Source organism: Amblyomma americanum, chromosome 1 (genome assembly GCF_052857255.1).
Source record: "Amblyomma americanum isolate KBUSLIRL-KWMA chromosome 1, ASM5285725v1, whole genome shotgun sequence".
Taxonomy (NCBI): domain Eukaryota; kingdom Metazoa; phylum Arthropoda; class Arachnida; order Ixodida; family Ixodidae; genus Amblyomma; species Amblyomma americanum.
In genome coordinates, this window is record NC_135497.1 from 167215613 (window position 1) to 167233839 (window position 18227).

Consider the following 18227-nt stretch of genomic DNA (forward strand, 5'->3'; position numbering starts at 1 on the left):
ATGAAAGATCACTGATCCCACTTGACTAATGGGCACATTTCAAGGTCGAAGAGTTTTGCACCTGACTGTTTCTGCAATTGCGGGCCTTATTACGGCATGCGTGTATGGCGATATGGGGCTTTGTTATCCACGGAGAGGGGCAGGCGGGTGATATGATATCATTCGAATTGCGTTTGATCATGATTCTTTTAGCACTTAGATTACTGCAAGAATTCACTGTCGCTGGAGTAAGACGGACAGGCGGATGACAAGAATAAAATAGAATCGGACAAAAAAAATAATGTCGACCTGATATTCTTCTGCATGCTTTCGTCCACTGCTTACGAACATACTGAAAGCCCACAAACCTCGCTAACAACTGATGAACGCTTGTACAAAAGCACTGCATTTTAATTACAGTAGAGGATGATTACTGCGACAATGTTAATCCAATATGTAAATATAACGCATCTGAATTTATTAGTATCGGTTACTAGCATTGAGAACAAGATGTTATGCAGACAATAATTTTTGGAGTTTCTTAGTGATATACTATACGCTCATGTCATGCAGGTTTGCCAGCTTCGCAGGGAGCACCATTTGAATTATATTAGGTCACCCTTTGCATACTTTTTTTGCCCCAGAACAAAGAACACAGCACTAACACGTTCAGTGCCACAACTGTATATGTAATCAACGTTCATTTGCCAGTGCAAGAAGGTCATCGCCAGTGCACTGCTGTGGAACCGTCCCAAATTTCCCGTAGGCCGCGGCTTATTCTTCGCGGTAAGGCTCGAATGTGAGGACTGCCATCACTTTTGTAAGGGTGCGGGGCAACCTCCACGCTTTACCATATAACCTGGGAGTGTAAGCGGAACTGCACGTTCCACCAACACAAAACCCCGAGTGCGGAGCAGTGGGAAAGCCGGCTCACCAGCTGCGAGCTCGCCGCCCAAAGGGCAATGGTGCATATAGCACGCAAGCGAAGCAGCGCGACTCAGTGGAGCCCTGGACTAGGGGCCCAACCCTGCTTTGAAGGTCAAGAGTCTGTTGCGATGAAGACGAAGATCGAACGCTAAACTCTTAATGGACCAAATAAAGTTTTTTTTTCTCTCTCTGTCGATTGAATTAAAAACCCGTAGAATGGGGTTTGTGCGAACCCAGAAACTTCAGGGATCGCAGCTACGTGGAGGGCTTACCGGGGCTGAATCTGTCCGCCTCACCCAAGCGTCAGCGCGACAACAAAAAATGCGAGTCAGGGAGTTCACCTTCCGCTGTAGCAGGCATAAATTTCGACGGACGCGATCTCAGGTCTCCAGCATCTCATTCTGGGAGCAAAAAGTGGAAACCAACCTAACGAGGTGCAGCTGAAGAAAAAAAAAACAAATCGAAAGAGCCTCTGTCAATTCGCTAATAGCCGCTTTTGCTTAGCAGAATGCCTCTGATAGATATTGGCTTCTTATATAAAAGGTCTCTAAAACTTATATTAAGCGCTCCCTTTGTAACCGTAAGGCAGCGCTTGGGTAATGAGTAATTACTCTCTTATTACAAATCAACTACCTTGGGGATTCAATAAAAATAGTTGACCAACGCTCTTCTCACTTCGAGTTATCGATCAATTTGCTCTCGCCCTACCATATGCTAGCCGTTCCGGTTAGCTTAGTTAGCGACTGCTCCGGTGAAGCGGTGGTGCCGGGTTCGAACCCCGGACCAGGGACAATTTTTTTTTTTCAACTACAAAGTTTCTATGGAAGCTGTATAGCTTTCCTTTGTAGCCGTAAGTCTGCGCTTGGGTGGATGCCAATGAGTAATTACTCCCTTACTATATTTGTGAGCAGTGTCATATATATGTGCGCCATCTGTAGAGTATATACGCTCTGTGAAGGATGCTCGCCATTGCGCTTGGGTGGATGCCAACGAGTAATTACTCCCTTAGTATATTTGTGAGCAGTGTCATATATATGTGCGCCATCTGTAGAGTATATACGCTCTGTGAAGGATGCTCGCCATTGCGCTTGGGTGGATGGCAATGAGTAATTACTCCCTTAGTATATTTGTGAGCAGTGTCATATATATGTGCGCCATCTGTAGAGTATATACGCTCGGTGAAGGATGCTCGCCATTGCGCTTGGGTGGATGCCAATGAGTAATTACTCCCTTAGTATATTTGTGAGCAGTGTCATATATATGTGCGCCATCTGTGGAGTATATACGCTCTGTGAAGGATGCTCGCCATTGCGCTTGGGTGGATGCCAATGAGTAATTACTCCCTTAGTATATTTGTGAGCAGTGTCATATACATGTGCGCCATCTGTAGAGTATATACGCTCTGTGAAGGATGCTCGCCATTGCACTTGGGTGCATGCCAATGAGTAATTACTCCCTTAGTATATTTGTGAGCAGTGTCATATATATGTGCGCCATCTGTAGAGTATACGCTCTGTGAAGGATGCTCGCCATTGTGCTGTTCAGGGCTTAGCACGTTGCAGTGCGGCATAAATATGTGCAACAAAGGAGAAAAATAAAGTGAGCGTACACGTAGCGCATATTGCATCGAAATACACATTAGGACAACGCAATGATAGGATAAAGCGAAGAACAAATAGAGCCGCGCTTCCACTCAGCTAACTCCCCGCCTCGAATTCAGACGATTTTTGAACTGTTGAATGGAGCCTGATTAAGGAGAGCAAATTCAACAAACAAACAAAGCGTTTTTGGTCGGTTAAAGAGTGCCGAAAGCGGCGATGGCCGGAGCGCGGGTTCGTGAGAAGGCCGTCTTGGTGGACAAGCATGAACCGCCATGGCGACGTGGCCAGAACACGCTCGAAGAACCTGCATAGGTCATCCTGTGTGCAGAAGATGGTTTCGCCAGTTCCGCAGTCCCCCGAAATGCCGAGGTCCTCAGATAAAGTATTGAGCAGTTGGATGCATTCGGTATAGTAATAATATTACTGGTGGTTTGTTTAAGAGTATAATATGGAAGAGATATGACCCTGAGCACAGAAACTGCCTCACTGGTCGGTGGATAAGGGCAAGAAAGCATCGAAGGAAAGGGACATGGAATTACAGTCGGATACAATTCAAGAAAAAAGCGTATTTCTCCATCAAAGAACCCCCTTCCTGCCAGTAATGTTGGCCGATTCTCACGAGCCTGCATGCGTGACAAAAAAGGGAGTGGAAGATGAACAGGGGTATTCACCTCCCTGCATTGTCACGCCACTCACTGTATTGTCACGCTGCTCACGCTAGCAGGTTCATGAGAATCGGGTGACGTCATTGGCTGTAAGGGGGCTCTTTACGACAAAAAGCCGCTTTTTTCTTGACTTTTCTCTGGTTACAGAAATCGTAACTTTTTGGGAAGAGTATTTGACGCTGAATTTTTACCAAAAGGTTCTATGATACTGTGTTTTCCATGCATTATGATCGTTATGCGAATAAATCCCGATAAACCTTGAAATGAATTGAAGCACCTTGACTAGCGCAGTCAGACGAGGACAAGAGAACATAGACAAGCGTCTGTCTTGTGTGTCTTTTCTTGTCCTCGTCTGATTGTGCTAGTCAAGGCGCTCCAAATTAATAACCAACTAGCTCAGTTAAGAGCAATGGCTGCCACCGTCGAAGCTGTGCAAGCTATGGAATATTCTGTTTTCTGTTTAGTCGTCTGCTTAACCGCTCTCTCTCCCCCCCCCCTTTTTTTTTTCAGTCGTGCTGAGAAGTAAAATAAACGAGCAGACGTTATGGGCACTGAAAACTGCAAGCAAACAGTTTCGCAGCCCATATTTTCGGTTAGGTATAGTTAGACCCCGGAAAATATTTAGAAGAGAGGCAGACAAATAGTGAACAAAGTGAACGATTTTCCCGGTATATGTAGCTGGCACACAGCGCAGAACACTGCCCTGCAGATTGGTAGAGGACTGAAATAAAGGCCGGCTAACCAAAGGAAGTTACCGTTGTACGCTTTGCACAGGGCGAAGAGGGGCACGCGAAAGAGGGAAAAAAAACAACAAGTAAGAATCATTGGAAGCAGGACGTAGCGGGCTGTACCGGAAAGAAGCGTGCAAAGAAAGTTGTTTGTCTTTGCAAGTCTAATGCCCAGGCAGAGGCAGGCAAAAAGCAGAGAATGGAACAAGTGCACCGACAGGTTTCAAACTTCCTTCAATGCGGAGACGAAAAAAAAAAACAGGCAACGAAGGAATTCAGACTGTCAGAATTCATTAATTTCGCCACCTCCCTCGACGCTCTCAGCGCTACGTGCTTTCAGCGGAAGAGCACCCTTATGAACGGTCGTCTTTGCCCGCTTCCGTTTAGGATTATGTGTGTGCTTCATGTACCATCATGGTTGTTCATTTGCTTCCCGGCATATAAGGAGAGCTTCCAGTGTATAGATTTTGCTAGCTTTAACATTTCTGATCATACGTCTCAAGAGCGCCAGGACTGCTGCACGCCAGTCGTGTCTCCCTACTCACAGTGGTCCCTCTCGGCACCTGCCTGATGCCGAAATTGTTTTCTCTCAGCTCGAGTCATTATGCCGCAAGGAGCTGTTTAGTTTTCCTGAATTTTCTTTTCTTTTTGCGTGTTATTTAGGGTAAAGTGCGAAGCACTCTCTGATTGTGTAAATTACTCTTTATCATGCAGCCCGAGGAACATTTGGGGAGGGGTTTTTTTGCCGGTGTTTCGTTATCTTGCGCGTAAAGAAGCAAGCACTCGTTTTCTTTTGCTGCTCGCTGTAATGAGATTGCTGTCTCTTATTCCACATTTACTCTAACGACCTCCCCGAGAAAGTACCTTTATGTTCGAAGTGGATAACTCTGTACACGCTCTGGAAACTTCTTCAGGTGTTGCAGAATACTGAGACCAGAGCGCCGCTCATTGCTCGAAACAAAATTTTGATTTTTCTTACGCCTAGCTGGACTGAAGCGAGCCCTCAAGCTCGCTCATGCACGCGTCTCTTGCGCCCATATGCTCTTTGCCTCGTGAGCTTTTTCTCTTAATCCAGCCGCATAGACGAGGTTATTAACATGACTGCGCATATCCGCCAAGTAAATTGAGTGTGCGGCAGTTATGGGCTCTGCGTTTGTGAGCAGCAAACTAGAGGTCTCATTTGGCTCTATGAAGGTATTATCGGCGGCAATAAGTGAAATGAATCATGCAAGCGATTATTAGGTTTTGCTGCAGGACGACTTAACACAGCAATCGGAATATGATGCGCAAGGGGGGGCGTGGTCTACCACGCTTAGCGTCTGCCGATAGAGTAAGCCTTTACTGTGAAATACACTGCAAACAAATACAGACGCGGAAGTGGAACAGACACCACAAGCGCGTGTCTGTTTCTCGTTCATGTGTTTGGCGCATGAAAACGTTAGTCGCTCATGCGCCAGGGAACCCAGCATAACTAACGAACGAAAATAACTCGTATGCTACACAGAGCTTTCTGGGGCCTCCGTAATAGGTTGCCGGTTTTTAATTAGAAATTACTTTAAAGTACTTGTTTAATTTGTCATAAAAATGAGCTAGCATAGTTATGCACTGGCCACCATTTGGCGACACCAGGTAGGGGTGGCGTTGAGATGATTACGATTCATGTGTACTTTTCGGAAGAAATTAAAATAAAACAGCGCCGAATTCAAGCAGGCACCATGTGCCTGAATATTTGATTCAATGTAGCGAAACAAATCTGCAAGCAAAAAGAAAAAAAAAGAACTAAACTATATAATCACAGCCGTCACACATCACAGATGTCGCAACGTAAAGCAGACGTGCACTTGCCAGCCAGTGAAATGCGTGGCCTTCGGCGTATTCTCTGCCCTGGTGACAACGGCGTGTTACGGCAGACGCTCAAAAACGTTCGACTAGGACCAATACCTTTGCAACTTTTTTTAAAGTGAAAGCTTTACTACTCCAGCCAGGGAGTCATTTCGGCTCGGCGCGCACTTAAGCCGTATGCCGTGTGCCGTATGCTGTGTGCCGTGGCTGACGAACGACCTTGAGCCGCCGTTACCTATCAACGCCGCAGCCGCGCTCAAACAGATGGCGCCGCCGTCGACGCCGCTGCCGTCGCCGCTCGCTCCACCAGATGTACTCCGCTGGGGCAGAGGGAGAGGAGGTGTCGCCTCGCGGGGGGTATATAATATGCGCTTCGCCTCAGTGTATTGTAGTCGTTATGGATAGCACGAAAGAGACGAAACAACGACATAACGAAGCGAGGAAGGGACAACGCGCTCAAAAGACGCCAGAAGAACGCGCCGCACGACTCGAGAAGCGTCGTAACGAAGATGCGGCTAAAAGAAGTCGTGCCACGTTCCGGAGAGACACTTCAACTGCGGAAGAGACCGGTTTGAGTTCTCGAGAGCGTCGGAATGAGACGCTGCGTAGACGACGCGCCGAGGAAACGAAGTTTTCGCAATTCCGCTAGGGTTAACTAGAGCTAAACCACAGCCATTTTTTTAGAAAGACACCTTTCAGTAAAAGCCCTCATACACGGGGCACGGCACCGTGAACGCCATGGAAATCTTACCGCTGCGGATTTTGCAGGCCGCGTTCCTATGTGGTTCCTGCTGTTTCCCGGATCCCGCTGCTTCATCGCCATCCGCTGCCGCTGAGCGACCTTCGCTCTCGCCTGCTTTTTGGCCATACGTAGTTGGCGACCGATTTTTCATCTGGCAACATGGATCTTCAGCTACTATCTCCGACATCGACGACGCATATAAGAGCAAGCCCGGAAACACCCACCTCGGGCACGGCACCGTGAACGCCATGGAAATCTTACCGCTGCGGATTTTGCAGGCCGCGTTTCTATGTGGTTCCTGCTGTTTCCCGGATCCCGCTGCTTCATCGCCATCCGCTGCCGCTGAGCGACCTTCGCTCTCGCCTGCTTTTTGGCCATACGTAGTTGGCGACCGATTTTTCATCTGGCAACATGGATCTTCAGCTACTATCTCCGACATCGACGACGCATATAAGAGCAAGCCCGGAAACACCCACCTCGGGCACGGCACCGTGAACGCCACGGAAATCTTACCGCTGCGGATTTTGCAGGTTAGTTATTTGGAAGGCGCTGCCTGTGTGAAGAGCAGTGATTACTGTCTATTTACGGTGTCGTGCCCTGGAGAGTGTATTGATGTACTGAAGCGTGTATTGTCTTTGCCTTCTCGCCTTTACCTATTTTTTTATGGTATGCTGCTCTCACTGTCGGGTGACATCGAAAGCAATCCTGGGCCTATGAATGCAACTGAAAGAGAAACATTGGAAGCCCTCTTGCTGACTGTCCAAAGAATTGAAGCTGGCCAAGCTGTAATACTTAATGAAATCAAAGGTGTTAAAGAAAGGCAGGATGCTACCGATAAAGAAGTCAAGCAGCTGACGTTGAGAGTGGCAGCCCTCCAGGCAACGGCAACCTCACTTGATAGGCCTGATTCTCTTGTAACTGACAATGCCATACAAGCCATTTCTTCCCAGCTTTCTAGTATTTACTCAAAGTGTGATGATGCTGAAAATAGATTGCGCCGAAATAACTTGCTTTTCTTTGGCATCGACGATGTGGAAGACGAAAGCTGGGCAGATTCTGAAGGGAAAGTCATTGCATTTTGTTCAGAGCACCTAGATTTATCTATGACTGCTTCAAAGTTTGAAAGGGTTCATAGATTAGGCAAATTCAAAACTGATAGGCACAGACCAATCATTGCCAAGATGACCTTCTTTAAAGACAAGCAGAACATCCTTTCAAATGGCCACAAATTGAAGGACTCCAGTTTTGCAATCCGTGAGGATTTTTCCGCTACAACTCGTGAGGCTAGAAGCAAGTTGACCAAATTTGCAAAGTCACAATCCAAGTCTTATAAACTGGCATTTGATAAACTTAGAATGGACAAACAAACATATGCGTATGACCGAGCCACTGATTCGGTCATATTAGTATCACCATAGCTAGGCAATGCACCTAGATTGCGTGATTGTCCTCAGTCCACGTCATGCCCCCAGGCTCCGACGCTGTCCCTTTCATTTTCTAATATCCGAAGCTTGATGCCTAAACGTGATCATCTCTGCTCTTTTCTGCAAGACAGTGAATCTGATATAGTTGCTTTAACTGAAACTTGGTTGCACGCCGGTATCAAAGACAATGAAATCTTTCCAGACGCCCATGCTTACAATATCTACAGACATGACCGTGCAGATAAAAGAGGGGGTGGGGTGCTTCTTGGTATTAAAAAAACGTTACCATCCACTGCTATCAATTCTAACTCAGACCTCGAAATAGTTTGGGCTGCCTGCAAAACTATATCTTCGAATTTACTTTTTGGAGTGTGTTACCGTCCGCCCGATTGTACGACTTCTTTCATTCATGATCTTCGGTCTAGCATTGCTGCCGCTGTCGAACACAGTTCACCTAGCAACATCTACTTGTTGGGTGATTTTAATTTTCCTGAAATAGATTGGCCTTCTTTGTCTTCAACTAGTCATGCTGCAACAGAATTCATCAACCTAACACTAGATTTCAATTTATTTCAAGTGATTAGCCAGAATACGCGTGGTTCTAACATTCTTGATTTAGCTCTATCCACTGCTCCCGATACCATAGGGCCGGTTATGTATCTTGACGGATTTAGCGATCATAAGATGTTGCAGTTTAATATTCTAGTTCCGAGCTTGTTTGCAGGTATTACAACTAAAAAAATTAGAGATTATAGTAAAGCACGATATGATGAAATTAACACGGAACTTGCCTCATTTTTCAATGAGGTGTTTTTCCCGCTAAGGAACGATGATCTACCGAAGAAAACTGGTTGCTCTTCAAACACAAACTATCTGCACTGATAGAGAAACATGTTCCTCTGATTACAATAGCTAATGACATAAAAAATCCATGGTTCAACAAGACCCTCCGTCGATTACGGAATAAAAAGAAGCGCCTATACAGAAAAGCTAGATCTGCTCCTTCTTCAACCTCGTTGGAAAGATATAAACTGTGTTTGAAAGCGTACTGTTCTGCTGTTACCGCTGCCAAAAACAAATACTTCACTCATGATCTGCCGTCACTTTTGCAGACTAATCCTAAGAAGTTTTGGCAGACTATATCTCCCGAAAGTAAACATGACCTCATACAACTACACAATACTGATGACTTGCCGCTAGCTGACACTGAATGTCCAACCGCGTTCAACAGATTTTTTGCATCAGTGTTTACTAAGGAAGATTATTCCAGTATGCCAATTGTTCTCGAGTCTGACTACCCATTCATGGAGCCCATCACCATTAGTGCTGAGGGTATCGCATCACTAATTAAAAATCTAAAGTTATCATCATCTGCCGGAGTGGACAACATTAACTCGAAGATACTTAAAAACACCATTTCAATTTCCAGCCAGATTTTGTGTCATATATTTCAGCAATCATTATCCTCCGGAGAGGAGAACTGCCCACTGACTGGAAAAAAGCCAAAGTCATCCCTGTCTTCAAAACGGGTAACAAAAACTCTCCTGATAACTATCGGCCTATTTCGTTAACATGCATATGCTGTAAATTACTTGAGCATATTATCGCTTCTCACATTTACAACAATCTGGAACGAAATGACTTCTTTTCAAATCAGCATGGTTTTAGGAAAGGCTACTCATGTGATACCCAGATATTTGAATTTACTACTGACCTGCATTTCAACATGGATGATAACCGGCAAACAGATTGCATTTTTTTAGATTTCTCAAAAGCATTTGACAGAGTTGCACATGGCCGACTTTTTACAAAATTATCTACCCTTTCCCTTGATTCCCTCACATTATCTTGGCTTCGAAACTTTCTCTCATTACGTCAGCAATTCACAGTTGTCAACGGCTCTTCCTCATCCCTATGTGACGTAACCTCAGGCGTACCACAGGGAAGCGTACTTGGACCCTTACTTTTTCTAATCTACATTAACGACCTTCCCACTAACATTTCATCCCGTTTACGCCTTTTCGCAGACGACTGTGTTGTTTACCGTAAGATCGCTTCTGAGACTGACCACCTGACCCTTCAAAATGACCTTGACACTATTGTTGATTGGTGTCAAAACTGGCAAATGATTCTTAACCCTAATAAATGTAAATCAATGACTTTTAGCCGCAAGCATGTTGTTTCTAACTTCCTATACTCTATAAATAATACCTCTCTATCAAGGGTTACGTCGTACAAATACCTTGGAATTCAGTTCACACCAAATCTTTCATGGTCTTCTCATATTTCTGCAGTCTGCAACAAAGCGTCGAGGACATTAGGTTTCATACGCCGGAACCTTCGAAACTCAGCTAGCTCCGTTCGAAAACTTGCATATTTTACATTTGTTCGCCCACAGCTGGAATTTATCTCACCTATATGGTCTCCCCATCAAAAATATCTCATAGATATGCTCGAGTCCATTCAAAGCAGAGCTGCCCGGTACATTTTTAGCAATTATAGTCCCCTCGCAAGTGTATCCCAGCTTAAATACCTTAATGACATACAGAGACTTGAAATTCGTCGCTCCATTTCACTTCTGTGTTTATTCCATAAATATGTTCACACCCGTCCTTCGTTGTTACCTCTGGCATCACCTTTCCGCTCTTCACAACGCTTACACAATCAACTCAGCTTCAACCGGATATATGGGAAGACCCTGTCGTTTAATTCCTCTGCATTACCTAGAGCAATAAAACTCTGGAATGATCTTCCTGACAACATAATCTCTTTCATTGATCCTGGTGAGTTTAAAAAACATCTATGTATACATTTATTGCCATAGTGATGTTCGAAATGTACAACAGTTTCATTTGTTCTTTACGTTGTTTCGTGTCTGATGTTATTTTAACTCGGTTTTGTATAAATTTCGTGTTCCTTTCTTGTATTTGACTTGTACCGCGTTCTTGCACCGATATTATGGTTTTTTTTTCCATCTGTATGTACATCTGTATTTGCCCCCCTCACCCAATGCTCTTCGGGGCCTGTGAGGTACTAATAAATAATAATAATAATAATAAGTGTTGTACAACACAAAACAGACCTAAGGCCGTGCGCTTGGAGTACAACGTTTCACTTCTTGGCAGCTGTACCTGCCAAGAAAGAAGGGACGATATCGTTGCGCCTCTCAGCTATTTTGACAATCAGCCGCGTCTGTTCATGCCAGTTCCAAATCAGCGCAAGGCTACTAGAAAAATCAAACACCCTCGTGAGAATGGGATAGAAAGTTGCGGTAGTTTGTGAACTTCTCGGTATTCTATATAGTCGGATACAACTCAAGAATGAATCGGCGGATGGATGCCCCTAAAATTAAGGAGGCCCTCTAGCCAATGGCGTCGACCGAGTTTCATGACGCCACGGTTAATACGTGGTTAATACCCTGTAACGATAGCGTGCGAGGAGATTAACCACGGTTTAACACCGGCGTCATTACAATCTGTCGAAGACAGTGGACGGAGGGCCTCCGTTGAGGGGCATTTGCCGCTTCGTTCTTGAGTTGTATCAGACTATAATTGATTATAATCGTTGAATTTTTACGCAGCAAAGTTGCTTGGCGAGGCACTCTGCACGGGAGAAGCCAGTATTATTTTCGACGGCCTAGGAACATTTGCCTTGAACCAGAACCTTTCCAGATCCTTTCGTGTACCTTAATACACGGACGATTTTGTATTTCGTCTCCACCAAATACGACTGCAGCGGCCGGGTTCGAACGTAGGAACTCGTGCTCACTAGCAGAACGCCAGAGTTACGGACCCAGCGCGACGGGTTTACGAACGGCTTTACGTGGGGTAATGGGAACGTGATCACGTAGTCAGCACTGAAAGGGCCTCCTGCCTGTGACTGTTACTCTGTTAACACTACAAGCACTGCTTCTTCCTTCTTAATCCACCAAAGAAGCTGAGTGGTTACATCATTCGGCCAAGGATGTGGAATCAAATCGCGGCCACAGCGACCGCGTTTCGATGGAGGCGAAACGCAAAAGACATCCGTATGATATGAGACGTCAGTGCACGTCAAAGATCGTAAGGTAGTCGAAATTGGTCTAGAGGCCCGCACTACCCATGCGTCAGAGAACACGCGCAGGTTTGGGGCCTTAAAACCAACAAACCACGTACCACACTCCACCTCGACAGTCATTCCTTCTTTCTTCTCTTCTAGAGAACTGTAAACACTTCTTCTTTCTCGAAATTTAGTGCTCGTGATTTCGCAAAAAGGGTGACGGGAGAGGGTGGCGGTGAGGAGCTGCATTGTGCATTAATAGAATTTGTATTATTGTTTCCTTTCTGTTATGCCTTGTCTGTGCTTTCTACTCGCGCCGTCTGGTTTTTGCTTTACAAAGCAACGAGCAGAGAAGCACAGAAAAGAAACACTATAATGCAAACAGCAAGAATTTTCGTCGCAGTTTTGTTCAGCAAGACAGCCGAATAAGTTGCGAGGCTCACAAAAGGCGTAATACAAGTTTTTTTTTTTTTAATATAACCTTTGGTAGAAGAATTAATGCGCACTCCATAAATTTGCGTAACATGGTCGCGATTCGCACAAGCTGGTTGGCATCAGATTTAGAACGGTAAATAAGCAAGATATCTGTAACAAGAATGTTATGCTTACATGTCAATTTATTTAACTATTTATTGACATCAACTCTGCATTTTAGCTTGTGCTGCTCTGTATTAGACCGAAAAACTGTGGCTGTGTGTGTGCTTTGTCGCATGCCGTGAGTTCTGGGGTTTTGGTGTACCACTGGGCCATGCTTGAGTGGCTGTATTCATTTTGGTAGTCAACTATTCGTGTAAGTAACAAACACTCTGAAATGGTCGGGCATCCGGGGGGGGGGGGGGGGGGGGGGCAGCATGCAGATCATCATTGAAGATCACAAACAGTTGCGACATCCCAGCGTACTGAGCGTGATGCACACTGTCAACAGCAACAGCAGTTGAACGCCATTATTTCATGACCTCTATGGTTAAGAACACACATACACGCACGCGAACACGAACACCGTTTTTGTAGCGAAACATCGGCCGGAACAAGATTGCTATACATCCTTCTTTTAAAACTGGCTAAAAGAAGAAATCACGTGTGAACAGCTGGTTGTACCCCGCATAACGACTGCCGCTACGCTATTTCCCCGCTGTGCGAACCATTTGCTTATAACTTCGTTACCAACCCGCAGAAGACGACATCGGGGTGGAGTAAAAATGCCAGACTTTTACGAAACGAGATAAACGTGCCGTCGCGTCGTCCGAGGCGCTCTCACTCCGGGGACGCTGGGCGCCGCTTTCCGCGCTTAGTACCGCCTTTTGTCCGCAACACGGTGCGTCCATTGTTTATCCGCGTAACCGCATTGCTGCTTGCGCCGCTGAAAGAAGAACGGCGGCAGTAAGAAAGGACGGCGGCGCGTAGCCGTCGGGAGGCGAAAAAAGGCACGAACCGAAGGACGCATGGTTGCCCATCGTCGGTGGCGCGACCAAGCCGCGGGCCTCGAGCACGGTGACGGTGAGCCTCTCGAGGCCGGCCTTGTAGCACAGTCCCAGCAGCAGCTCTCCCTGGTCCGGAGGCGCCTGCACCGCAGACAGCACCGCCACATCGTTACTCCGGCATGGAAGGGCTCGCCGGCAGTGAACGAGGGAAAAAGCGGAACTGCATGTCCAGCCTAGCTATAGGAGGCACAATATTTGGGGAAACAAAATGGCGTCCTGGGATGATGCCGTACCCTGAGGTATCGCGCGAAGAGCCTTTGTTCTGACGAACCTTTGCCGGCGATCCCTGCGATTTACGCAAACAGGACCATGTCGACGTCAGCACTATGAGCTCGCGCGGCATTTTGTAATCGATGCGGTTGTCTGTCGTGAACAGTTCTTTCTCCGGTTTTTTTTTTTTTGGTTGGTCTGGTCGTGGACAACGAAACGCCATTATCGCGACTGCTAGTTATTTGCCCCTTCCTAAACAGACGCTGCTCGCCGAGCTCTGCAGTCTGCAGTGAAAGCAACGTTTTCATGACGCCAGTAAAGCGAAAACCGAGCCAACACTCCGGAAACAAAGCGAAATGGCGGTGAATTTTTGTTGCTAGCTTTAGCAACCTTATCCGCTCGTAGGTACGACGTCCTCATGTCTGCAGAATAGGAACCTTTTTGCGGTATATAATGAAGAGACGTTCAGCCGTCCTCCTGTATTTTTACTATTGTTAGTAGCTCGAATCCTGAGTGCTGCGCAGGAAGATGCCATACACTTTGCTATTGTTGTTGAGCCAACATAATAACGCACACGCCGAACGAGTGCACCACTTACGGGAACACGATCTTACAGTCAACCGAGACGCTAGTAGTATGCGATAGCCTAATAAACGTTCAATGAGTTGATTTTTGCTGTCATTGCGCCACCGAGGATGGAGTGCACCATATTCATGCGGTGTATTGTCTCAGGTTCCAGATTAACGTGTATGGACTCAAGGTAAAGATCGCCAGTCTTAATTTGGTACTTGCGGCTCTTTGGAATCTCGTATGACTTTCAGAGGCACCCTTTGTTCCCTCCCCAATTTTCCTTTCAAAGCTTACAATGAAAGGCCTTTGTTTGGTGACTGCATACATCGCCCAGAAAAGCTCATATAGCCTAGAACATAAGGAGGAAGCAGAAATTGAAAGCCATGGAATAAAGGCCAATGGTTAAACACATGCACAAAAGCCGCGGAATTTTGTTCTGAGAAAAATACAGAAGCAAAGATAATCAGTGAGATAGTTAAAAGAAAAAAAAAAGCAAACAAGAACATCAGGAAAAACATGTCACTACGAGAACATAAATTAACAGTACTGCTTTTATTGAGTCGCGGGGCACATGAAAATTGTGCTCGTATTGCTGTAGCTCCGGATGCTGTTGCTTTCATAGAAGTTTCGTTATTTGCCTGGAAGACAATTATACTGCATGCACTAATTTAAAAACAAATTATGAGTGAAACGAGAAGTATAAATGCAACAACGCTGGAGTGTAGGTAAGATGCACCACATCAAGGGAGAAAATATTGTGCAATAAGTTCAACTTTTTTTAGCCCTTTTGTTTTCCTCGGTAGTCGCTTCACGTCTTCTAAATATTTTCTTTCTTTTCTTATTGCCGCCGCCGCGGTGGCTCAGTGGCGATGGCTCTCGGCTGCTGACCCGAAAGACGCGGGCTCGATCCCGGCCGCGGCGCTCGAATTTCGATGGAGGCGAAATTCTAGACGCCCGTGTACTGTGCGATGTCAGTGCACGTTAAAGAACCCCAAGTGGTCAAAATTTTCGGAACCCTTCACTACGGCGTCCATCATAGCCTGAGACGCTTTGGGACGTTAAACCACCACAAACCATAAACCTTTCTTATTGTGGCCGTCTACTGCTGTTGCTGCGGCTCTAATTCTTACCGCGACGTTTTCTGCAGGAATTAAGAATAATCTTCCTTTATCAGTCAGGTGCCGTTGCCATATCGCTATCCCTGGTATAATGTTCAAGGAAAACGATAATAATTTGTGCACAGCTGCAACGCGAACTGGCTGATATAATTAGCAGGTAGCACAACAGTGCCTGCACTGATCATCGACCAATACAGAAGCCAGATTCATAAAGCTGGTCGCACGTCAGAATAACTTGTTGAACAGGACCCCATCATTCGGATTCCGCCCTAATCTTCAAGAAGAAATCTTTAGAATGAAAACAGCTGCCTCACAATAAGGTGTGTCTGGTTCACGGCAGACATTTATGAACAACTAAGCGGAGGTCCCATGTATCGAAAGAAGACGGAATTGATGAGCATGTTCATTTTAGAGTAGCCTTATACAATGGTTCGGCAGTGGCCATTTGCGCTCAAGGAATGCCATACAACGTGTTAAAGGTTGCCGTACATTTCAGGCGACGTCACTCGTGAAAAGAAACTCCTCTCAGAATCCTGCCGAGCTCATGCACTTCGCGCGAGCCGAGTGAGGAAAGCACAACAGTTGCAAGCAGTGATGATTGGCATGAACAAACATCATTTTCATCCTCAAGTAGCAGCGCAGAACGTGGGCGGGAGCACGAGACGAGAACGCGACACAACGAGCGCTTGATGAAAAACCAGCAAGCCCAATCTGCTGTTCTGGCTAAAAATAATTTGCAATGAATGAAATCCTACCATTAAGTAAACGTTCGTGTCGCTACACCACGCGTGGTTGAGTGCTAAGCAGCCGGCCTTTGTGCTCAACGAAGTACCGCAAGAATGGCCCCACCGCATCAACTAATAATTCTGGGCCGGAGATAAATGTTAACTGCGCATTCGGTGCCACACAGTGTGCGCCGACTGCAGTGCAGCCACCCACCAGGTCCACGGTCGTCTCCAGGTCTCTCCAGGCCACGATGCGCTCCCCGGAGAGCGGATCGAGGTCTCGCAGCGGAAACAGCACGTGTCCAATGACGTTGTGTCGCTTGCCACGGTCGTTATCCAGCACCGTCAGCTTGAGTATTCGCTCGGACAGGGCTTTCGCCGGGATCTGCGCGCGCGCCGCCGACGGATGTACGGGCTTTTAATGAGGCGCAGACTAGGTTGAAAGACACAGTAGTGGCCACATGTCTCGCGAGTCTCTCACCGTTCAGCGGCTCGATCGGGACGCAGAAGAACGAAAGCGGAACACGGACGTGGATGAGATAAACGAAATACATCAGTGAAACGACTGATGGGCTAACGCAGCGCAAAAAAAAAAACACCGGACAAAACGACTGTGCGACTGTCCGCTGTCTTTTCTGCTTTGTGTTAGCATGACTCGCCCAGTTTTCTGTTGTCAACCTAAGGCCAAGGTTATCAATAGCTCAATATACAGGGCGCAGACACATTCTAATATTTGCCACCTATTGAATGTACTATCGCGATAAAAAGTTTGCGAAACACGAATACGCGGGAAAAATTATTTTTTTTCGGCGTTGTCACGTAATCCAGTCGAATGAAATGTGTCACAGTAGGAGGGGGCAAGTATGCTCCATCCCCTGGCAACAATACCACGCGACTGTCTCCCGAGGGAGAGCTACAATAAACTTTTTTCGAGAACATGCGTCGCGTAATATTTTGATCGCGATAGTACATATTTCATAGAATGTTAATATATATCGCAATGAACGTACATGTAATGCGATTATTAATAACGGCTGGGACCCGAAACGTCATTTTCGTGTTTTTGACTTGGGGAGTGACCCTATCTTCGCCTTGTTACATCGCCATCTTTGCAACGCGGGATATAATAAATAGACGCAGCTTAATTCGACAGCCAAAATTACACAGTTCATTTTTGTGTATCCAGAAATCTGCTCTGGGCGAAAAGAAATTAATTTTTTTTACGGCGAGAGTTGTTATATGAACCCCAGCCCGAATGGTCATGTAATTGAAGGCAGTAATATTCGTAGTTATAGAAATCCGCAACCAAGGGAAGCCAGACCAAGAGCCAGGACAAACCAAGACAGAGAAGAAGAGAAAGAACTAGAAGAAGAATAAAGGAAGAAGGAGAGAGAAGCCAAGACAAGCGGCATTAGAAGAAAAGGAGAGAAAGAAGAAGGAGGAGCAGAACATGAAGAAGACAGAAGCCATGTAAAGACAAGAGACAGAAGAAGAGGAGGAACAGAATGAAGAGAAAAAGGGAAAGAATATAAAGAGAAACAAGAAGAGAAAGAAAAAGAAGAGACGAAAGAAGAAGCGAAGAAAAAAGAAGAGAAGCAGAGAGAGAAGTAAAGAAACACAAGAACAATGTAGATAAGAAGGACCGCAAAAAACGCAAGCCAAGCCAAGGAAGAGAAGAAGAGGCAGAGAAAGAACAAGAAGAGGAAAAGAGAGAAGAAGAGGTGAAAGATTAAAAGAGGTAAGAGAAGGAAACTGAGGCCAACAACAACAAGAAAAGAGATATCACGGTTGTCGCCGAAGACTTTAAATAAGCCATAGGTTGAATTAACCACTGTTTTTTTTTTTTGCCTTTGATGCGTTCCATTAACTTATGACGGCTCATACGCAGGCCAATGAGGCTTCTCAGCCTTTTCGCTGCATGCAAAGAGCGGGGGGGGGGGGGGGGGGGGGGGGGCTCAAGATCTCGGCATTAGAACTTCTCACTTCAAAGCAGGCCCCACGCAGGCGCACCGGTACTAAATAAAATGAGCGAAACAATGAGAGCAACACGGAACGGAGGAATCAAGGAAACGCTGGCTGGCAGTTTTGAGGTGACATTTTCTCTTTTCAGGGACAGAAAGTCTAAAACTTTTAGTATGCGTGCGGCGTTGTTATGTTCCGCATTGCTAGAATTCCTC

General features: G+C 45.9%; 1 protein-coding gene across 1 annotated transcript in view; it reads right to left on the minus strand.

Moving 5' to 3' along the window:
• Positions 1-18227, minus strand: part of LOC144114146 (synaptotagmin-15-like) — a 215223-nt gene that overhangs the window by 25521 nt on the left and 171475 nt on the right. Inside the window, exons 6-7 of the mRNA XM_077647664.1 lie at positions 16265-16435; positions 13379-13508 (exon numbers count right to left, since the gene is read on the minus strand). Of these exons, the coding sequence (XP_077503790.1) occupies positions 13379-13508; positions 16265-16435 (301 nt within the window). The remainder of the gene's footprint in view (positions 1-13378; positions 13509-16264; positions 16436-18227) is intronic.